Source organism: Condylura cristata, unplaced genomic scaffold (assembly GCF_000260355.1).
Source record: "Condylura cristata isolate star-nosed mole 26May11 unplaced genomic scaffold, ConCri1.0 scaffold00009, whole genome shotgun sequence".
Lineage (NCBI taxonomy): Eukaryota > Metazoa > Chordata > Mammalia > Eulipotyphla > Talpidae > Condylura > Condylura cristata.
The window spans coordinates 24,169,911-24,194,119 of record NW_004567110.1 but is presented as its reverse complement, the minus strand read 5'-3'; the positions used below and the strand labels follow the sequence as shown (position 1 = coordinate 24,194,119).

The following is a 24,209-nucleotide window of genomic DNA, read 5'->3' as shown; positions in this document are numbered from 1 at the left end:
TTTAAAATTAAATAAGACAAGTATGTCTTTTCCAAATCTCTAGAAACATGGCATTATAAATGCAGGTAATAAAAAAACTGTTTTCTGTCATTTTTATTGCCATGATCAAAAGAGGGATATACCACTTCTTTTTAGAGTGTTCTCGTCCTATGCAGCAACCTGCACATTGAAGAGACCTAGATACTCGGCTACTGGAATTATTCATTTTTTCAGGGAAAAAGAAAGGGGTTGAGGAAATGCATAATTTCTCTCCCTTTTACCCAGTAGTAATATTGAGAAGATACCTTGTTCCCATTTTCATTACTTCTGAGATTTTATTGCTGGCAGCCAGATGTGCTGAAACTCCTGACGACAGCATCTATTCATTGCGTGTTTTTAATAGGCTTAGAGAAATATGAGTAGAGTACATGAAAGCAGCTCAGCTTCACACTTCAGCTGGGAATGCCCAAAAAGCTTACTGCTATTTAGAATTCTTGCTACAGTCAGGAGAAAGCCGAAAGTCGCACGGGTACTGAATCTTCTACGACTGAATTAGAAGAATAATGACTGTACAATTAACTATCAACCTCTGCTCATTTAAGCACAGTTTTCACAGAGCTCAGGAGAAATATGGAACTTGATTGGCATGTTTTTATTTGATGGTGTCTGCAACTAGATGACTTTAAAGACAGGTGGTAAGGAAAAATAAGAGAAGGGAAAAAAAAAAAAGAAAATGCAATTTGAGACATTGCGCCAGGTCTGCAATTCTGTTTTATCTCATTTTCATGGGGTTTTTTCATCCCCACCCAATATTTTACAAAATGAGCTTTTTGGACAAACACTGAACAATGCAAGGTGAGTAAAACTAAACTACATTTTCTCTAATATTGATATTTTGGGAATAATCATCTTACATGTTTGTAAAAATTCCTCTGTATTGAAATGTTAGTATTTTATAAGGCTGTTGTCTTTCTATCATAAAATTACATGTAGTGTTTTGATTTTCAGAATGAAAATAAGCTTGCTTCAAAGCACACAAAAATATCTTAAATTCAACTAACTTGACCTCTGAGGCATCATACAGGCTGTTTCATTATTTCATTTTCTAATAAGTAAAATGCCAAAATTTCCCCCTTGTGATCATGGCATGATTGCATTGCATATAAGAGATGGTACTACATAGTCATATGTGATTTTCTGGAAAATGTGAATTAGCAATCATGCATGCTTTTTGTGAAACATGCGGAAGATGTTTTCTAGGTCTGAGGCTTTTCTCTATGCAGGGTAGATCAATAATCACTTTTGAACAAGCCATGTTGTGGAACTGCTAATAGTGCTTTGTATTAGGTTGGCTAGTTTGGAAAGATGCTTTGTTATAAATTCCTATTGCTTTTTCAACCTGATTGTGTTTTTGTGACGAAGATTATTAAATTATGAACATATGTTTTAGAATGGTTTTCTCTGGCTTACACTAAAAGAGATAGGCTGTGAGAGAATGCTTTTTAAATGCAGTTTATCACCAGCTCTTTTCTTATTTAAGTTGGCTTGCCTTATGAGAATTTCTAATGTATTATTCCTGCTATAGCAAAGACCCCATTTTAGCTAAAAATATGTGAAGAAAGGCTGAGGAAGAAATTCTGTGAACATGATAATGCACTGAAGCCTTCTGGAAATTGAGGGGGAAGTAATAGTGCATAGAATATTCAGTGGTTTTGCTGCTCTCTTCCTTTTTGGGTCTCTGAACAACGTGAGGCAGCCTGTTTTAGAGATTAAAAAAATACCTATTACACAGTATAAATCTCAATTTAGTAAATAAAAGGAGGCTTTTAAAATTTGTAGGCATTTAAAAATTTAGTGATGATAAATATATAAATATATTGATGACCTTTTTTGAATATGAAAGAAATGTAGCTAATCAAAAATATTCACGTTCCTCAGTGCAGTTCTGTTCCATTAACTGATTTGATTATTTTAATTGCTGGCCTAATTTAAAATAAATAACTATGAAACGTTATGATATTCTATAATAAGCTATCTATGTTTAAAGATTTTTTAAATTTGGCAGTACATCACTTGATTTATGATAAAAATAATGTATATTGCATGTTATGTTTAAATAAAGCAGGCAGTATGGTTTGAAAATTTCTATGGCCTGAAGCTGCCATAGAAACATCCTCTATAAATTGTTCCTTGTTTGATTTCCATCTCTTGTTTTTAATGCTAAGGATTGATGTGCTTAAGCATACTAACATTGGGACTGGGTTTATGTATATTTTAGGAATTGTGATTTTAACAGCATGGAAGAAATCAGTTTTAAGATAAATCTTATTAGTTTCAAGAGGTCAGAATATCTATTTTTGAGAGAACTCTGTGCATCCCTGCCACTATAATTTTGCTTCAAAGTTCTTTTTTGCTTGACATACTAATAATTGCAGTTCTTTACTTTAAAATATGCAATTTTATGCTGCTCTCATTAAATAATAACTTATTTTGATTTTTACTTAATATAGTCTGAAACCACCAGTTAATAAAGAATTTATTCTGCTTAGGAATAAAAAATCCTACTTTTATGTGATCTTAGTCTTTTAACTTCTTACTTTAGGTATCTACTTTTTCATAAGTCTGCTGATTTTCATAAATAATCAACTTCTTGATTGAAAATAAGTTTGTATGAACTTGTAATTAGTGATTCTACCTACTAACTTTTTGATGACTTTCTACTTGTGTTCATATTTGATATGGTGGTCTTTAAAATTTTTTATTCTACTTAGATTCTTTACCAAAAAAGACATAAGTACTTTGACATCAACATTTCTTTTAGATTGAATCAGAAAGTAAGATGTAGGCTAAAAACCATTCTTGAAGAAAAAGAATTATGTAATCACACCTTAGTTTGTTTTCAGAAGTTACAATCTTAAATTTAAAAATGTTTCTAAATAAAGGGCTTTTCAACTTTGTGCACTGGACATTAATGGTGTTGAGATTTGAAGCATCACTTTACATAACTATTATCTCTGGAATGAGTAGTGTTTTTGATATTACATGAATGGCAATCTTTCAGTTATTTAGACGAGTTGAAATGGAATGCTAGTATTTATATTGTGACATTAACTATGATTGTTAAACTGGTAGAAAATTAACATCATAGATGTAGACAATTAGAATATATTTTCTTCTGAATTGCTTTCTAGGAGAAATTGCTAAACTTATATAGCAACTGTCAACAATTATTTAAAGGGGACCTTTTCCAGTACTTTTTTTGATAGTTAGTCTTATATATATATATATATATATATATATTTGTATATATATATATATATATACACACACACACTATATCTTCAACTAAACTTTCCTCAGATTTTAAGATAGTAGCGTACTTAGCAATTACAGGTTAAAAGATAAGAATTTCCCATAAAATCACTACAAAAACATATCCAGGTTCAATTTGTCAAAAATATTTTAAATATATCCGTGATATTTTGTGAAACATAAGTCATTAAACTGCAGATTAATATAGATAATTAAGGTTTTATCTCATGAGGAATTGAAATTTATTTATGAGTGGAAATCATTAGAATTTTTAAACTAACTTTCTGTTGGAAACCATATATGCAACCTACCCTTAATGTTTCAAACTAAAACTTCTTAGGTTATTCTCTTATCCTTGTGATTGTTTAGTGCCATTTTAATGCATAAAGGAAAAGACAGGATGTCCTCTGTTCTTTTAACAATTAAAAAAACAACTGAAGGGTCACTGAGGAAAAAAACACACAAAAATGAAACAATGTCTACATCCTACATAAACCCACTTCATAGGTTTTGATGAGATGCCATTTTAATTTAAATTCTTGTCAAGTTTTCTTACTGTAAACTCATTTTCCCCAAATTAAATTATTTAATCAGAATACAGAGATACTTGCTTTTGGCACTAGCAAAGAAGTCCTTAAGTACTAAATTCATTTAAGAAATCTAATTTTTGTGATCTTGTCTTTAGAAGCACACATAAATATAGGAATGTTAGAAGGTATATTTTTGGTAGAGTTAACTGCATTGAGTAGTCAATTGCTTTAAACAGTATTCAAATGACTGATTATAATGCCTATGTTTGTGATGAAATTTGAGGGAAATGTGCTTAATATATCTTTTGTTTTATTTCTATTTGCTGAGTCGTAGTCACCTTTCTTGTGTAGTGACAAACCTGTCTTTCCTCCAGATATAATTATTTCTTTCTCACTAAATAGGTGACAGTGAGTTTGCCAACTGGCCACACAGGGGCATAATAGGACTGGAATTTACTTAGAATAGATATCAGATATTAAAGATAGTCCTTCTCCCCCTTTCATACACATATAATGAGATATTTTTACTTTCATATTTAAGAGTAAGATTAAAAAAAAAACTTAATGGATCAAGAATATTTGCATTTGTTAGTGTTTTCAATTACCAGTAAGACAACCATAGAGTCTGGTTTCCATGGACAAGTCCCTGGTCATGCCAGCTGCCTTTCACTAATTATTAGAATCACTTTTTCACTCTAAAGTGTTGCTATTTGACAATCAATTACAATTATAAAAATGAAATTTAAAACGCAGAGTCATCTAGTGTAGATAATTCCTTTCATTTAAAACATTCCCACATTCTTAAAACAATAGTATTTTAAATCACAAAATTTGATTTTTCAAAATCAATGTTGAATATTTAGTCCAGAAGTCCTTTCAGTCAGAAATTTTTAGTCCTCTCCATAGCATTTACTATTGCTTTGGTTTATAATAAAGCCATCAATTTATGGTTTGGAGTTTTGACACAGACACCTGTTATTCATCATGGCAATTTAGTGGCTCCTTTGAAGGAAAACCATGCTTACTTTTTAGAGCTTTGAGAAAACAATCTGCACAGTGTGTATGGTTTGGAGTTTGCATGACCACAGCACAATTGTTTTTCAAGCTAGAAACATGTTTCTGGAATAACCTGTATTTTGAAATATAAAGCACCCAATAGTGATTGATACCACATGTTCACATGGACATGTATATGTTTATATACATATATAAACCATGTTAAGTATATGTTATAGTCATGAAAGTTTCTCTATAGTTTTTGCCTTTATATGTCTGATCAAAATGACTGACATGTCATTAATATTTTCTACAGAATGTTTACTGTGGATCTTAGTTATAGACTACAATTATTAGTACAGTTACTTATTCTGATCATTTTTATATCTTTACTTAAAGATCTATATAAATTTCCTGCTTTTTTTGATGACTTGCAGGTAAATGTTAAGATGTTAAGTACTTTTTGTTATCAACTGAATATCACTGACTAGAAAAATCACTTCATTTAATTTGTGCTATGGGATATGATCATTTCTATTTATTGATTACTCAAAGATCATGTACCTGCTTGCAATGATCTGTCATTTGAGTTGAACATCTGAACTTGAGAAGTTTGATTATCTCAGAAATGTGTCAACACTTCTTTTTTGGACATAGTGTTTTTTGGCACAGTTCTTATATTTTGTTCAACCCCCCTTTCTCCCTGTTTTCCTTCTTATTCTCTAGTCATTTGTACTTTAGGTCTTCTATATGTTACCCCAGAAATTCCTATAGTTTTACAATTTTTTTCTCTGTTCTTCAGGTTGATTTTTCATAACCAGATTGATTTTTCATAACCTCTCATCAAATGAGTAGCTTATCTAGTGAATTTATAATTTCAGATATTTTAGTTTTAGTTCTACAATTTATATTTGGTTATTGATGTAGTGATTATTTCTTTGATGAGATTTCCTATATTAGTCATTATGAGCATATTAGCTTTACTTTAATATGTTATTACAGTGACTTTAAAATCCTTTTTGCTAATTTTATCATCCAGGTTCTTTCATCTTCAGATTGTTTTTCCTTTGGGAATGAGTCATGGTTTCCTATTAATGTGTCAAGTAACTTTAAATTTTATCTTGGATATGGTTAACAATATTTCATAGAGATTCTGAATTCTGTTTCTGTGAAGAGTACTGATTATTTTTAAAGCAGGAAGTTAACTTGGAAATTTTACTTATGTTAATTTTATCTGAGCTGCTTGAAGTCTTTTGTATTCATGAGGTTTGGTAGTGTTATATACAAAAACTATTTTTCCTTTCTGTAACTTTTTTTTTTGGTCATTCTCCCTTTACTTTCCACTTCTGTATTTGCCCAAATTCTTTCTTCAGGCTTTTCAAGTAGTCAGGCTCTGAGGCAACTATCATGGATCTAGTCCACAGGCAGTGGTATAATTTAATGAAAAGTCATAAAAATGGGAAACTTATCGAATGTCATCCCTTTCTTCCAAATGTCAGCTGGATCTCAGTGTCATTTCTTTTTGTTAGTCTTTTGGGTTTTCAAATAATTGTTTGTTCATATTGTTCCAGAACTTAGTCTTTGGGAGGGTTAGTTTGAGGTGAGCTGCTTAGCCATTACCAAAAGAGGTCTCTATTCTTTAATACTTTAAATCATATTTGTCAAACATTGTGCTGCTACTAGAAATTATATCAGTAGCTTCTTTTATAATATCAATGTTATTCTCTATGAATTATTTTTTCTAAATATCATTGGATAGCCAGTTGATGACTTGGAAACTCAGGTCTAATTAAATTGTTGCATTATCAGAATTTATAGAGAATACATAACCCTTAAATATTTTATTTACTACTTCATTTATGTTCTAATGACTATTGCTATTGGTTAAATATGAACAAAATGTGCACAGACTTTCTTCACAGAAAATGCAAGATTGATAAAACTGATCACACTGCAAAAGAAAATGCCTGATTAGAAACAATGACTAGACAAAAGCCATTATAGTTATTCATCTTTTGTCAAAAGGACATTCATTTCAAAGACAATTTCCACAGGGATTTTTTTTTTTAAGATTTATTTCTTTATGCATTACAGAACTAGGGTACAGGCCAGAGGTGCAGGGGCAGTGAGAGGATTCACCAGAGACAGTGTGGGGAGCAGAACAGGCAGATCTATGAAGTACACTGCTAAGGGGAGCAGCGGGTGGGTCAAGAGAGGTCTGCCACGCCATGTGGGTCACCTCCAGGTATGTGGGAATTGAACTCATGCTGAAGTGGCTTTTAGCTTCTTAGTGCAGTGCTTTAACCTGCTGCGCCGCCAGGGAGGGCCCTCCACAGGGAATTTTTATTTTTTTTAACTTTTTTATTACATTGTTTTTTTTTATTACAAAGTTTATTTTTACATAATTTTGCACATTTTTTTTTCCATTTCGATTGTAATCCCCGCAGGTTTCCCATCACCAAATCATCCCTGTGCCACCACCATAGTCCCGTGCATTTCCCTCCCTTCCCTTTTTGATCCCATTCCCCACTCCACCCCCACAGAATGTCTCTGGTATATGGTTGTTCATTATTTTTGTTATTTTCTCGCCTGGTCCATTATACTCCTGCTATGAGTGACACCATCCGGTATTTTTCTTTCTCTTTCTGTCTTATCTCACTAAGCATGATCTTTTCCAGCTCCATCCAAGTTGCTGCAAAAGACATCCACAGGGAATTTTTAAAGGAAATTTGATAAAGTTTGTGATTAGGCTAAAGATGTGAGTAGGCTAAAGATGATATTCTATGTTGTTAGTGCCCAACTGATTCTTCAATTGGTTATCATTGTATCAGAAATAAAATATGTGTTTTGAAAAATTTGATAATTGTGATCATGGCCCATCTTTAATTATTTTCCAAATGCCACAATTTTTTTTTTGCAGTGAATTTTTAAAATGTTACTTAACTGCACCCTGCTGAGTTATACCTTGATTTTGAAACAACACTTGGGTACACTACCTTCTCGAGAAATTGAACTACTTGTTAATATAAAGCTATTTGTACCAAATGTAAATCTGATGATGAAAATATTCTAGAGCAATGTGTGCTCAGAGAATCTTATCACTATCCCATGAGGCCAATAGAGCTAAGGAAACACTCATTATAGCTTGTCCATTGCATTGTAGCAAATCTGTAGATGAGTAGTTTCAGTGAAAAGTGATACTGTAATTTATAATAGGCTAAACACTATATAGATGTCTTCAACTACATAAGCATGTGCGTCTTCAAATTTTGTTTTTACTTGTTTTTGTTCCTGTTGTCTTATTTAAAGAAAATTCATGAGTTTTAAAAATAATATGAGCACATCATGTGTTTATTTCTGTTATTATAAACTTACTGGCTTAAAGTATCACTTATTTATTATTTTGCAATTCTCTATGTTGAAAATCTAGGTGGACTCAGCCGAGTCTATCTTTATAGTCTCACAAGACTGAATCATAGTGTCAGCTTAGTTGAGACTAATACTGGGAATCATGTGAAGAATTCACATCAAGTGCATTTATATTGTTGGCTCAAGCAGTTCTTTGTAGTTGTGGACTAATGTCCCAATTTCTTTGTTGACTGTCAAGTGTGGGTTGCTCACAGCTTTTAAAGCTCGCCTGCATTCGTTGGCTTATTGTTCTATCCATGTTTAGGATCAGCAATGGCATGTTAAATCCTTCTTAGCTTGTAAGCTTTCCTACTTCTGTTTCTACTACCTGCTGGAGAAAAACCTGTGCATTTAAAAGGCTCATAAGATTTTTTGATTCACTCAGATAACCTTCCTTTTGGTTGGCCCAGAGATGATGGGTTAATAACCTTTTTTTTTTTTACATCTGTAAAAAGCACTTTTGCCATGTAAAGCAATCATGATTATGATGTCTTGTTCACAAATACACAGATTAGGGTGGGAAATTGTGGGGAGGTATGGGGTCGGTAAGGGAGATGTTTTAGAATTCTGTCTACACTTAAAAGGAGAAAATGAAACCTCATCTAGGTCCTTAATGCTGTTAGTAATGTGATAATTAATTAGTTACCACAACCTTTCCCCTCATCTTCATCAGGAAATTTCTTCATGGTTCTTATCTCTAGAAAGAATAAATGCTAACTCTCTAAACTTTGTATCTGAAATTGGCTTCTCTTTTAATAGTTTTGAAGAAAAACTTTCCTTATTTTTTCCTCTTTCTCATACATGCGATTACATGCGGTTACACCTTTATTTGGCTGTTTATTGTTAAAACACTAAAAACAAAACAAAACAAACAAAAAAACACCAACTTATAGTTGTCCTTTTTATCTCACAGTGTAAATCTCCATCAGCAGCAGCAAGGTGCAGGCAAGTAACTCAGAGTAATTCTCTCAGTTCTCACAGCCTGCTGGCGCTCTACCTTGTCTGCTAGCTGCGGAAAATGCAGGTGAGCCTGGTTAATCCAATCAGTTAGACGTCTTCCTTCATCCATACTCACAGATGGTTCAGATGCTTCAAGAGGCTTTTAGCATCTGTTTAAAATCTTTAAACTACTTTCACCAAATTTGTTTGAATCCTGTTTGTTGTTACACTTGATTATACATCTGTAGACATTTGAGAATTGGCATGAAGAAATATCTTTCTGTCTTACATTTACTGATGCTGACATTACTTCTAGAGCAGCTATAGTTGATGTGGAAAATAAAAACAAAAAATCTATTCTGAGGAATAGCCCTTAAGTTCATTTTATATGGGTTTATAGAATTTTTGCTCATAAGCAAAATCAGTCTTCTGTTGACTTCTATTGTATTTGCAGTGATCTGATAATGCTTTTTGACTTTTTTCACTCATGTCAAGTGAAAAAACACCGACATAGCTATATTTTACTAATAAGGGGAAAGGCATAGAAAATATACCAAAATATTGACAATAAATGCTTTGAGTTTTATGATTTTAAGTATAATTAAAAAGAAATAATATAGACCCTCCCTGGTGGTGCAGCGGGTTAGGACACCACACTGCAAGCTGGCTTCAGCGGCATCAGTGTGAGTTTGATCCCCAGCCCCAGAGGTGATCCACATGGCACGGCAGACCTCTCCTGACTTGCCTGTCCTGCTCCCCATTCTGTCTCCAATGAATCCTCTCACCACCCCTGCACTTCTGGCTTGTACCCAGTTCTGTATGCATAAATAAATAAATCTTTTAAAAAAATAAATAATATGACAAAAATTTTATGAAAATTAAATATGTGAAAATATGTAAGGTATTTAAAATGTGGCCTGACAACAGTATGTAAATGATGATGATGATGATGATAATTAGTATTAATTACACATTTTTATTTCCATTCAAAAATTTGCTCCAGAAGATTCCCTGAAGTCCAATTACTAGGTCAAATACTATCAACTTTTCTAAGACTTCTATTATTGCCAAATTGCTTTCTTGAAAGGTTAAACTGATTTCATTTCCACAATGAACACATGAATTTGCTTTTCATAATTGGCATCGGTGGCTTTTTTTGATTTTATTTGTCCTATTTTCATTCCAGTAGTTATGAGTTTTAAAAATAATTAAAAAAAGTACTCTTCTGTATTAATTTTCTAAGGTTGCCATAACAAAATTCCGTAGACTGGATGGCTGAAACAACAACAGATATTTTTTTTCTTGTAGTCTGGGGGCTAGAAAGTCCAAGGTGAAGGTGTTAGCAAGTTTGGTTTCTTCTGAAGCTCTTTCCTTGGCAGAGAGCAGATGGCTGCTTCCGTGCTCTGACCTCAGATGGCCTTTCCTCTCTGCATGTGCATCCTTGGTTCTCTGTGTCCACATCATCTCTCATAAAGATAATGGTCAGATTGGATGTGGGCCCTATTCCTAAATCAGACATTTGTATTATAGCAGGTACTCTTCTGCTAGTATGCTGATATTAGTGGGATAGGAGTGGCAAGAGGAAAAAAAATGTTTAATTAAGTGAAAGTTGTAGATAATGGTGCATCTAGTATACAGAATAAAACAAATGCAAGAAGGACAAATAGGGTCATAGTCAAAGAGGAATTTATAGCCTTTACAAGGATGTTTGGTTATTATTTTTCTATTTTTAACTGGATTGAGATAATCGTGGACCCCGAGTATGGTTTCATTTTAACAAGAATAATGGAGAGATTTGGTCAAAATCAAGTGACATAAATCTTTTTTTTTTCTTTCTGACTCTATCTAAGCAAGGATTCTTTTTGTTTTTAATTTTATAACAGTTTATTTTTTTTCTAGTTGCTGTTTTCCACCTTTGTTGAGACGTGCACACCCATATACAAAAACTTAACAATATCCTTTAATTTTAATCTGGAATCTTGACCCTAGCGTAGGTGTTAAATTTGGTGAAGTCTTTTTCTAGGACACTGACTGTACATAATTTATTTTCTGGGACAAGTTTAAAAGCATCTATTTTAAACAGATTCAGCTATCAAGTACTTTTAATTTATTCTTTATTTTTTTTCCTTTTTAAAAAAGTTTGAGGTAACATTAGTTTACAACAATATAGGTTTCAGGTGAGCTATTTCTCACCTCAGCAACTCTACATATCACACTATGCCCACCATCAATCCAGTCACCTCCTGCTACCAGCCAATATGTCCCCACTAGTCTTCCCTCCATTGTTCTCCCTATCCTCTGGTAACCACTTTTCTTTTCTCAGAGTCTAAGAGTTTGTTCTGTTTCATTTAATTTTTGCCTTTATATTCCACAAGTGAACAAAATCACATGGTATTTGTCTTTCTCCTTCTGACTTACTTCACTTAGCATAATTGCTTCAAGATTCACCCATGATATTGCAGATGGGCAAGATTTGTGTGTGTGTGTGTGTGTGTAAACATATCTAATACATCTTCTTTATCCATTTTTTGTATTTAGGTTGTTTCTACATTTTGTTACTATAAATATTGCTTCAGGGAATATAAGCTTGCATCTATCTCTTTGAATTAGTGTTTTCATATTCTTCAGAATATTCTTTCATTTTCCAGAAGTGGAAAAATATGGCAGTTCTATCTTTTAAGTATTTGAGAAATCCCAGTACTGTTTTCTTTAGTGGTGGCACCAATTTACATTCCTGCCCCACCCTGCAATTTCCACTAGTTTTTTTTTTTTCCCCACGTCTTTGTCAATATGGTTTCCTGACTTTTTCATGCTAGTGTGTGAGGTGAACTCTCATTATGGTTTTCCTATGTATTTTCCTAGTAAGTGCACAGGATATGTTTTTAGCATCTGTTGGGCATCTGTATGTTTCTTAGTGAAATGCCTATCCAGATCCTTTGCCCCACTTTTCACCTCAAGTTTTACTGATTTTGATGGTTTTTTTTTTAAATATATACTGTGGAAATTAGTCATTGTTGTACATGTCATATGCAAATACTTTTCCCAATCTGTAGGCTGCCTTTTTGTTTTTCTGATAGTTTCTGTCTTAGTAAAAAATGCTTTTTAGTTGGATAGAGTCCTCTTTGTTTATTTATTTATTTTTTAAAGATTTATTTATTTATTCGTACAGAACTGGGGTACAGGCCAGAGATGTGGAGGGTGAGAGGATTCACCAGAGACAGAGCAGGGAGCAGAACAGACAGATCGAGAAAGTACACTGCTGAGGGGAGCAGCGGGCGGGTCAGGAGAGGTCTGTCTCGCCATGTGGATCTCCTCCGGGGCAGGTGGGGATCGAACTCTTGCGGAAGTGGCTTAAGCTTCTTAGTGTTGTGCTTTATCCCGCTGCACCACCAGGGAGGGCCCCCACTCTGTTTATTTTTGATGTGGTTTCCCTTGCTGGTGGAGTTGTGTCCTGACTACATCTCTGCTCTTGATATCCAGGAGGATACCAGCTATGTTTTCTCTTCTGTATTTTATGGTTTTAGTCTTATATCTTATATTTAATCCATTTTGAATTAATTTGTGTACGTTGAGTTAAGTAGTGTCCAAGTTTCCCAGCACCATATGTTGAAGAGGCTTTCATTTCTCCATTCTATGGGTGTAGCTCTTTTGAATAGATTAACTGTCCATATTTGTGTGGGTTTATTTGTGGGCTCTCTATTCTATTTAATTGTTCTGACATTTTCTACAAAATGCACATTGCTTTTCATGTACTAGTTTGTTGGTATTGTCAAGGTGGCAGATATATTCCAGGTTGAAAAACCAGTATTTAGCATTACATGACTTGGTAGTCTGGACCTGTTCCATCCCAAGCCCAAATAGAGTTTCTATTTTATGACAGAGTACTGCTGGTCCTGTCTGGTTTTATGGTTTGGTGGCCTCATGGTCGCCTCATGGTTGCATGGTCACTTGATATTCCATTTCTACCAGTTACTAACTATGTCCATTCTGATTATATATTTGTGAACGAGGATAATAATGCCTGGGTAGGTTCACATGAGATAGACATGGGCTGGGACTCCATTTATATCTGACACTCCATGCTGCTCCTCTAATTGGGAGTGAGGAGTCATCATAATGCTTTCGCTACCTAAACAGTTGTGTACACTTGCCTCCTATGTCCAGTGCTCAAAAAATCTGGGCCACCTGCTTTCCTGTGAACCATAACCTGGGTACATGGCACAGGTCTTTTTGAGAAAGACTGGGAGAATCACTACCTTATAAACTTTCTGTCGTGTGAAATCTTTTCAAGGAGGAATGTAGGGGGTTTCTGGTGTCTCCTTTAGTTGCCTGATGCCTGAACAGCTGAGCGTGAGGATGGTTGATTTAGTCTTCTGTCATTCACTTTCAGTTTCTTCTAAACATGTAAATAGGAAATACCTTATCTTGGGAAAACCATGTTCTCTTAGCCACTTCCCCATGTACCTGTGGGGCAGGGATCCCTGGCTGCTATTCCAGCTTTGCTGCCCATCCTGTTCCATCTTGCTTTTCACAATTTAAGTGTTTTCACTTGGCTATTGCTAACTCTCAGTCCCTATCCCAACTGATTCTGAAGACATTGGTTTTTCAATAGCATCTTCTACCTTTAGTGTGGACCTACAAAGGAGAGGACAGACACTACTAGCTTCTTAGTAACACTCAGCCTGTACCAACTTGGTAAATGGCCTATCCCATTAGTTTTTGTGAGGAACATAGTCAGCCACTGTGCTTTCCAGTTAGCAGTGGAACTGTTCTAGCACATACATTTCACTGAGTCCACCATCTTTCTGGGTACTGATATCAGTAGATCCTCACTTTTAAAGCCTTTAGGAGCTACATATTTGCATAGCAATACTATTTTCTCTGTGCTCATACCAGAGTGTTAATGTCTTCTCTTATTCAAACTCTTATCCAGCTTTTTAAAAAAAAAATTATTCATGCATACGGAACTGGGGTACAGGCCAGAGGTGCAGGGGTGGTGAGAGGATTCACCAGAGACAGTGGTGGGAAGCAGAACAGGCCTACTAACGAAGTACACTGCTGAGGGGAGCAGCAGCCGATCAGGAGAGGTCTGCCTTGCCATGTGGGTCACCTCTGGGGCTGGGGATTGAACTCATGCTTTATCTTTTTAGTGCTGTGCTTTAACCTGCTGTGCCACTGGGAAGGCCTCATATCCAGCTTTATAATTTTCTCTCTTTGACCCAGAACTTGTAGGATTCACTGCCAGTCATACATTCCCAGTTCCTATTAGTATGTTTTATTCAGTTTATATTTTGGAATATAATACCATTTCATCCTTAGTAATCCCAGCACTTTCTAATTTGGGCTATATTGACATATGACCCCATTTGAATCAGTTGACATATCCCAAGGGAGGCCCAACATAGCCTGCTAAGTTACCTACCTCACCTGAGGCTGCTCTAAAGTCTTCAGTCATGAGGTCCTCCATGATTCAACAAGTAGAGGGAGTTGTCCTAGAAGATTCAGAATTTGGGTTTCAAGGATCTTGTCTTTAGTTTACCCACATAGTCCCACTGTAAGCTTCCTATGTTTCTGTTGCTGCTCTGTCACAACCCACACTTTGGCATGTAAGATTTGCCTAGTCTGAGAATTTAGCCTTTTCTGAAGTTATTATATAACTAGTCTTCAGCTCTGTCTTCTTTCTGGCAATGAAAAGTCCCTTTAAGCCTGGAAGGCCTGTTAGTTCTCACACTTGGCTTTATGTTGTTGACTGATGGCATTGAGCTTGTCATTTTTTATTTTCAATCTACCAGTGTGGCATTCAGTTATAACCATCCAATTCCAGTCCTTTCAATTACTTTATCTTCCATACTTCTAAAATGACAGAGATATTGCACAATCCAGTGTATCCCTTTCTACTTATAATCTATTCCATTTCACTGCAGGTGATAATCTTAATTGCTTTGCCACTGCATGGCAGAGACCATGATATCCCACTTATCTCAATAATAAATTAGTCATTTTGGTTGACAGATATGATTGATCCAACTCCAGGATTTTTCTCCCCTAGAATCTGATTCTTAGACTCTCCTAGTAGTAATTGATTTGATCAGCTGCATTAGAAACAGAAGCTAAGACAGGGATTTCTGTGTGCCAGATATTGAAGGACTGTTACTTAGAAGCATGGTAGGGAATGGGAAACAGCTGAAGGATGTGGTGTCAGATAGTCTTGGCCTGATCCTGTGTTTGTGCCTGAGTAGGGAATTGTGTGTTTTGGGTGCTGAACCTTGAGTATAAATTTCAAGGCCGTGTTTTCTCCTTTGATGCTAGCATGGTAGACTTTGGTACTCCCTAAAGAGTAGGTCACTGGCTCTAGGCTGTCCCAAGTGGAGACAGTAGTGCTCTTTCCACTGGAGATGAATCCTATTCATTGAGGGCAGTTCTCTGAATGGGTGAACCACATGCCAGTATAGCTAAATGACATGGCAGCTGGGAGAGGGATTTGTTAACCTGCTAATGGGGATCTGCAAAGGACACTAACAAATATTTACCATAGGAAGAAACAAAAGTCATACATTTCTTCTTGGAATAAAGAGACTAGGATGTATGAATTACTTTATCATGAGAATAATCTGTTTTCTCCACTGATTGAGCAATTGAGCTATCTATCTATCTATCTATCTATCTATCTATCTATCTATCTATCTATCTATCTATCTATCTATCTATCTACCTATCTATCTAATCTATCTATCTATCTGTCTATCTGTCATCTATCTGTGGTTCTCTATATCTATAATGTAGTCAGTGAGGAAAAATGTGAAAAGGAAAAAATGATTTAAGTATGTGTTTATATATTACTTTGCTAAGGAGGATGGATATTGAAAAAGGACAATTATTGGATGAATTCCATACTACAAAGATAATAAAAACTAATATAGGGAAATGCAAATATCTTACTTAACCAAGCATTAACATTTTTTCCCCTTTTCACTCACTTTTCCAGAAACTGTTTTTTATACTTAAAAATAACATTATGGGTGTCTAAATATTGCTATTTAATCACATATGACTATATGCTATACAATGGAAAAATTACAAGATTTGCATCTGTAACTATCCCGTTTTAAGACAACATTTTTATGAAATGGGAGAATACTTTTAAGATGTAATATATACATAGTATTGATAATGAATTGCCAAACAGAATTCTGAATATCACATTTGGGGTTCCTAAAGTTATTGTCAGCTCCTCAGTAGATTTCCTTGACGCCTGTGCCATGAGGTGTCCTGTTACAGAGGCTGCTCAGTGAGCTATCTTGGAGGCAGGATCGTTTTCCCATGTGGCTCCTTGGTGTCTATTTAGTTCACCATTGAATGCCAAAGACCAAATGCTCCCGGTTTTGGTTGAGGGTGAAGAACCTGGAGGCATCCTTGTTCTGATCTTTTACAACCCTTGTTCTATTCTTTCCACACAACTGGGGCTTTCTCATTTGACATTGCACATATTTCCAACAACTCTAAAGGAACAGAGCTAAGAAAACAGGCTTGCAGTTTAGTAGGTAAGTTATGTATTTTTAATGTGAATGATTGAAGTGTGCTGGATCTATCCCTCTTGCACAGGATCTTCTTATCTGAAAGTATATTTAGAATCCTGTACTTCTTCATTTGCCTTCTCCTACTGGGTAAGATAGTTAATTCGTGAATATAAGTTGCGTTACTTGTGTAATATTCTGTATTAAATCTGTGATACCTTTGAGTGGGGAAAGGATTTGGGAACTTTTAATGTAAAGAAAATCCTAGTTATTTGTTCACTTTGTCAGCCTCTTTAAAAATCAGTTTTTTAATTTCTATTGCACTTTATAATTTTATGTTATACTTTGTTTATTGTCACATCTGTAGGGAGAGCTGCCCAGAGAACAGATTTTAACATTCTTTTAAACTCTTTTTCTCTATGAAGTAATGTTGATTAAAAGGAAATAAAAATGCCTGTGACTATTTGCATAGTCACAGGCAAATAGTTATGTATCAGTTTTATTTTTTGATAATATTTAAAGTGATTTTTTAAAAATGGCTGCAAGTTTTCTATTGGTGTGTGTAATACATTTATAATAAGTTATTAGTTTTGATAGTTATCACTAAAGTTCTTTATAAATTTGATAATTTGGAAATATTTGTAATACCCATAAAACATGAAAAAATCTGATAAAGTTATAGGAATGATGCCTAGAAATAAGAATACAATATATAATTTTAGGGAAGTTGTGTAAATGGAAAAGTTATATCCTACGTAAAGAGCTCTTTCAAATGTGACTAAATGTTGAGTATAGTCTCTTCATGTTGAGATGTTGAGGAGATAGTTTTTTTTTTTTTTTTATTTTTCAGTGTTTTCAAAACTGCCACATCCAAATTGTGTATGTATATGTTTATTTGTCTGTGCATATAGGATGTATGTGTACACACACACAAACACACATGCTTGTCTCCTGAACCTGAAGATTAAAATGTTGACATAGTTTTGGTCTAAAATAAAACCAAACAGATTGTTTAAAGTGATATCCAAAATGAGATTTAGTATACAATTTCATTTTGTTGATTATACTGTAAGGACAAATGAAACATGAAGATACAATTACACTTTTAGTAAAATCAATAATTATCTTATGATTTCACAATATGAAGAATGAAAAGTAGATCAGGGAAACCTGATTGTATGTCCCTACCTCTCCCATGTAGAATTTGCAAGTGTTATTTAAACAGATGAATATTTAGAAGAATTTTCCACTGTGTTTTCTATATTTCCCATGTACTCTAAGATAATAGGTTGTAGTGACTTTTCCCACCAAAACCAAAACCAAAACCCATCATCTTAGAATGTGAAGAAGGTAATACTTTGACAGTTGAAACCATTGTTGCAACTTCAGTAAACCTGGATCCTGTTTTTTCCTCATGCATGAGTAGTTGGCTTGCATGAGGACATAGGCACCAATAGAATGAGAGACACAGCTTGAGAGAGAAACAAAACAGGATGGACACAACAATACGAGTGCAGGGAGTTGGGAGCTAATTTTACAGGTTTAAACATCAATGAAGTAAATATGTATAAACATGATTTTCTTTGTTTGAAATTTAAAACAAAACTGTGTTTTATCGGTGACTTTTGTATTAGAAGGACATTCCAGAACTTGTTTTATTCTGAAAGATTTATCCATGGCTGTTTGACTGGATTAATTTTCAGTCATTAATTTGTTAGGAACAGGTTCACATTGAAAATTTGATGAGATCATGGAAGGTACAGGAAAAGAAGAAAGTTGAAAAGACCTTTTATAGTTTATTAGAATATGCCTAAAAGTATATATTTTTTTAAGTAACCAAAACTTTTTCAGTTTGTGACAAATAATACATATATTTAAAACAAGCTACAACATAGCTGCTTAAATATTTCCATTAATTGTTCCATTTCCAGTCTTTAAGCTGGTGGCATGATGGCAGCAACTCAAATCTCTTTAAAAAGCTTTCCAAAGATGTTTCAGCTGAGTTCCCACCTCCATTAGTTATTTTTGTAATAGGTAGAGACATTAAATATGATAAAATTAAAATTCAGGTTTCTGCCATCCCCCCATTCCAATTTGCAGAGTCTCTTCATAAACATTTGACAATAGTCAACAGAGTACTTTATACTGTGTATATCATTTTACTTAAGAGAAACTCATAAGTATTGCTTCTGCTACCAAACTGATGAGTAGAAAATCAGGTAAAGGTTTTATTAGTATGTAAATCCATGCTTATAAATATCTGATGCATTTATTGAACACTCTTGAGAATATAGCTAGTGCCTCAGAAATATTTAGACATTGCTTGTATTAAAATCCTTTAGTATAGAATTATATTAGGTAAATAAGTGACACATTTATTATTTACATGTGTATGTTCTTATATAAAATACTATTGGTGAATGATTTAGTACTCTGTAAGAGTATATTAGGGAAAAATCATAGAATATAATTATTCTTTCCTTATTTGTTTGTTTTGTGTTCAGAAGACCAAATTCTAAGTCTCTACTATTTCAAAATAGTCATGAAAATATTTTCTAAAATTGTCAGCCTCATATAGGAAGTTCAGAAACCCTTAAATAAATGAAAATTGATATCATTATGTTTAATAATTGCTAATTAACTTTAGTTTGTTATATATTTTTAAAATTGGATAGCAATTTTTTAGTCATAAAGGAAAATGCTCCTTAAATTTTTATATCAAGTTTAAAAATGTGACTTTTCCTATTTATTTTAATGTGGGGTACACAAAAGTTTTGTTCATTAAAATTAGGTGAATTAGGAGACATCTAGCAGTGAGATTAGTTGGTTTTCACCTGTACTCAGAGCTAGTTACCTAATATTACCCTGGTATATTTTTCCTAACTGAGGAGAGATTTAAAGTCTACAACAATGGTAGAGTATTATAAGATTATAACAATGTAGTTAATGGTATTCTGGGATTATTGTAGGAGAGAAGTGGAGGGGTCTTCATTTTCTAGTCTAAATCATGGATTCTTAAAAAAAGGAAACATCCTTTAGAAGATTGTTTCTGTCATTTAATGGCTTAAATCTGAGTGGTTATTTATGATGTTTCATTGAAGTAGATATCTGTGACTAGAAGAAAAGTTCAGTATTGAAAACAAATAAATATTACAATCGATAGTTTGGTATACCATGAAACACTAAATAACTGTAAATGGTAAATTTTTTCTCTCTTGCTCTGGAATAAGAGAATGAACGAAGCCTAATGTGGACAAGAGAAAAAAAAAAAAACAAAAAAAACCTAAACACAAGTCCTGCCAGTAACTGAGAATTAACTCTTTCAGGTTTTTCTAAAAATTAGCTGGCACCTATCTTGTGCCCTCATCCCTCGTGAAACTTAACTTTCCATGTCACAGAGGTCTAGAGAGAAGGAAAAAAAAAAAAAGAGAGACTTAAACAGTGAATGTGGGGCCAAAGGGAAGAGCACTGGGACCTTTCCTCCCTCTTCCACAGCTTTAGAAGAGTACACTCCCCCCAACAGCAAAACCAAAACCAGGTAAAGTAAGTCCTGACTTAATTATAAATGATCACAAGACGGTAACAGGAAGGGGATGACAGCATTTGAGTCTCTGGTTAGGGAGGTAGATGGGTAGTGGAGTTACTCACCCACCTTTGTGCTTAGTTTAACAGAGGAAAGGATAATTGGAAAGAGAGTAGCTTGTAGGTGGATGTGGGGGCAGATAGCAACCTGTATTCTCATAGTGTGGGGTGGACATGAATGTGTAAATATATTGTTCATGATTGGCAAGGTTATGTAGCATTAGCTAATGCTCTAGAATCTCAATACTTAACGTACCAAAAGTGTTTACTTTTTGCTCTTGTGTCATGTGTCATGTGGCTGTGAGGAGCAATTGCCCTCCCTTGTGATGCAGCCACAGCAGCAACTCTGCCATCCTTCAGCAGCACTGTCTGGTAATTGAATTGGCCATAAGCTTTGGATCACCTTAGCCCAGAAATAATGTACTTTCCTCCAGAACTCATTGGACAGGACAAGATCAGTTGTTTCTCACCCCCCCCCCCCCAGTCAGAAGGTAGAGGGAGAAGTGCAGCCTTCTGTGCACACAGAGGGTAGGAACATGTCATACAGGACCTCACAGTATCTACCACAGTGAATTTCCTGTAGGTAAGTTGGGCGTTTTGGAAGGCAACTACACTTGAGCTCTTCTAGATGTCATTTTGGAATGAAAAATGTTGAAGAAAAATAATAACATTTTCATATTATTTACTGGTAAGTACAGGCAGCTCACAAGCTGTGCATTAAAAGGAAAAGAGTGTTTTAAGAGTATAGATTTTGGAGTAAAACAAAACGGGGCTCAAATTCAGGTCCTGTCATTCCTTAATTGTTTTTCTTTTACTTAATCTCGCTAAGTTTCAATTTCCTTATTTGTACAAAGGGTATTATAATGGAACCTTCTTCACAGAGTTGTTTGTGAGAAGTAAATGAGATACTATAGTATTTAGTGGGCAGTAAGTGTTCAATATTTTATTAGAGGCTATTGTTAGGGATTTGAGGGCTTTGGCAAAGTATTCATTTGAAGGTAAACTAGGGATGAAGAAAAGATGTAGGGGAATATGTATGACAATTTAAAAAAATCTTCATTTCTTCAAGTACAGGTAAAGGAAGGAAAACTTGCTTTTTATATTACTTCAAAGAAATAAAACAAACATTGTTGAAATTCATGTTGAACTGCTGGGGAACTTTAAATGTATTTGGTATCTTGATTCCCTGACTGCTATCATTACCCTGACCACAGGATCTTTCAGGATTATATGTACCAAGATATTTTTAAGTACTAGCATGTTCTCACTTCTTCATGGTATTGTTTTGAAAGATAAGTGAGTGGATACATGTAAAATGCCCAATTATGGCTTAGTAGACAATTACCACAGTAATAATACATAGAGTAATTTTGGTACCCTTCATTGCACACATTAGATTATGGCATAATGTTCTCAAGCATTCATACCTACTGTAGGAGTATAATCTATCCTGTGACTAATGTTGTTCGTCAAGGCGTCTTCTCTGTTGTTCACTGGTGGCCTCTCTGTCAGTGTTCATTGCCATATTCTTACTATTCAAAGTTGCTTATGAAATGTATCTATTGATTGCAGCAGAGAACATGTATTTTCCTATAAACCTTTCTTTTTTCTCTATTCTAATTCTGATTCATTTAGTCTCTCAAGAAAAAAAGATAAGTTCATGTCAACATTTGTTTCATTTTCCTTACCTCCTACTTCTAATCTGTTACAAAATTTCACAGGTTTAACTTCCTAACTGTATTTAATTTAATTTCTTTTCACTAACACAGTTAAGGACTTCATAATTTCTTACCAGAATCACTGGAATAATCTAGTTGATAGTCCTGCAATAACATGTGTACTGTTTCTTGGGTTGGCTACACTATTAGGTGAGTTAATTTGCTACCACAATGCATTTGATGATCTCCCCTTTTCCTATAGGGTTAAAACTCAAAAAAAAATTTTTTAACAAGGTTCTTTTTTGGTTGTTGTTAAGGTTTATTTATTTATGCATACAGAACAGGGGTACAATCCAGAGGCGCAGGGGCAGTGAGAGGACTCACCATAGTCAGAATGGGGAGTAGAACAGGCAGAACGATGAAGTATACTGCCTAGGGGAGCATGACTGAGAAAGGAGAGGTCTGCTAAGCCATGTGGGTCACCTCTGGGACTGGGGATCGAATTCACACTGTAGTGACTTGCAGCTGCAGTTAGATTGTAATGCTGCACCTTAACCGGTTACACCGCCAGGGAGGGCCCAGAACTCAAAAATCCTATCATGGTACATGAGTTTTTATAATATTCACTCAACTTATTGGCCTATTAACACCAGTAAGTGAATGTGAGAGGGAGTTTGCATAATATAAAAATCTAGAATAATCAAAGAGTAATACTTCTTTATTGTGGGCATCCCAAGGGCTCAATTCAGTCATATAATCTAATGCCATCCAGTGGTCACTACTTTCAGTTTTTCTCTATATGACTTAGGGAATTTGTTGTACTGTTTTGAATTATTTCATGTAAATTTTCTAGTGTGTCAACTAGTAGAATTGCAACTAGATAGGTAACTTTATTGAGGTAACATTGACTTACAATGTTGTTTGTGGTTTAAAATGATAGAATCTCTCCCTTCACATGTTGTTATCACAGGACGTCCACCACCAAACACCCAGAGTCTATGGCCGCTGCCCACTCCCTGCCCTCAGATTCTGACCTCAGATTTCTAGGGATTGTTATCTGAACCTTTGTTTTGTTTCTCTATATAAGTGACACCATCCGTTATTTGTCTATCACCTTCTGATTTACTTCACTTAGTTAATCCTCTTTGGCACAATCCATTTTTTTTTCTCAGATGGCAAGAGTTCATCTATTTGAGATATGACAATACTATCTATCCCCTAATGTATATTTATCACTTGCTCCTGACCCACTCACCTGTTTTGGGACACCCAGGTAGTTTGCATGGTTTGACTTTTATAAAAAGTGCTACGGTGAACTTAAGGAGTGCATATTTCCTTTGAATTCGCATTTTGTATCCTTCAGGAAGAAATGTAGGAGTAGAGTTGCTGGGTCATATTGCAGATCTATTTTTAACCTTTTGAGAAACCTGTATACTGTTTCCACAGGGCCTGGATTGTCTACACTTCCACTAATAATGTAAAGTGGTTCCTTGTTCTCCACCTCCTTGCCAATACATGTTGCTTCTGTCTTTTTGATGTGGGGTATTTTCACAGGTGTGAGGTGGTATTTCATTGTGGTAACTTTATTGAGGCAACATTGACTTACAATGTTGTTTGTGGTTTTAAATGATAGAATCTCTCCCTTCAATGTTGTAAATACATTTCCCTGATGTAAAGGATGATGAACATTTTTTTCATGTGCCTTGTGGTGATCTATTTATTTTTTTGTAGAAGTGTCTATTTAGCTCTTCTGTCCATTCAGTTGATTCAGTGCAATCCCTGTTAAGGTTCCAATGGCATTCCTCAAAGAAATAAAACAAACATTGCTGAAATTCATAGTGAACTCCTGGGGAACTTTAAATATTGTCTAGTATCCTCTTTCCCTTACTGCTGTCATTACCCTGACCATAGGATCTTTGAAGATTATACTTACCAAGATATTTTTAAGTGCTAGCATGTTCTCACTTTATAAATATACTTAAAGTATGTCGTAACATGCAATTCAAGCAAAAGACTTGCAGAGATTTTTAGGTGTTACTAAATTTAAATCTGAGGAGTTTGTTTTCCTCCTTTTACTTCTTTTGAAAATAAAATTACTTCTGTAGTTATTATGACTGATAAAGAATTCTTTTTCCCTCCCTTGCTCTCTTCCTTTCTGTAACAGTGATTGAGCTCCTATCAGATGTCAGGCTCTACATTAGATGTTCTTTGCAGCAATGAACTGAAGTCTCCAGGTGAATAGTGACAGCTCTTTGACTAACCATTGTATATTTTTCTAGACACTTTTTTTT

At 34.6% G+C, this 24,209-nt stretch overlaps 1 protein-coding gene across 6 annotated transcripts in view; it reads left to right on the top strand.

Moving 5' to 3' along the window:
* The window catches only part of RIMS2 (regulating synaptic membrane exocytosis 2), a 418,309-nt gene that overhangs the window by 150,857 nt on the left and 243,243 nt on the right, over positions 1 to 24,209 (top strand). Inside the window, exon 1 of one of the 6 annotated variants that reach the window (XM_004679672.2) lies at positions 427 to 834. The exons of 4 other annotated variants lie outside the window; for them this stretch is intronic. In XM_004679672.2, the coding sequence (XP_004679729.1) occupies positions 713 to 834 (122 nt within the window). In that variant the 5' untranslated portion in view covers positions 427 to 712. Of the gene's footprint in view, positions 1 to 426; positions 835 to 24,209 lie in introns of those variants that run through there. One more of the 6 variants, XM_004679671.2, reaches the window with a different exon arrangement.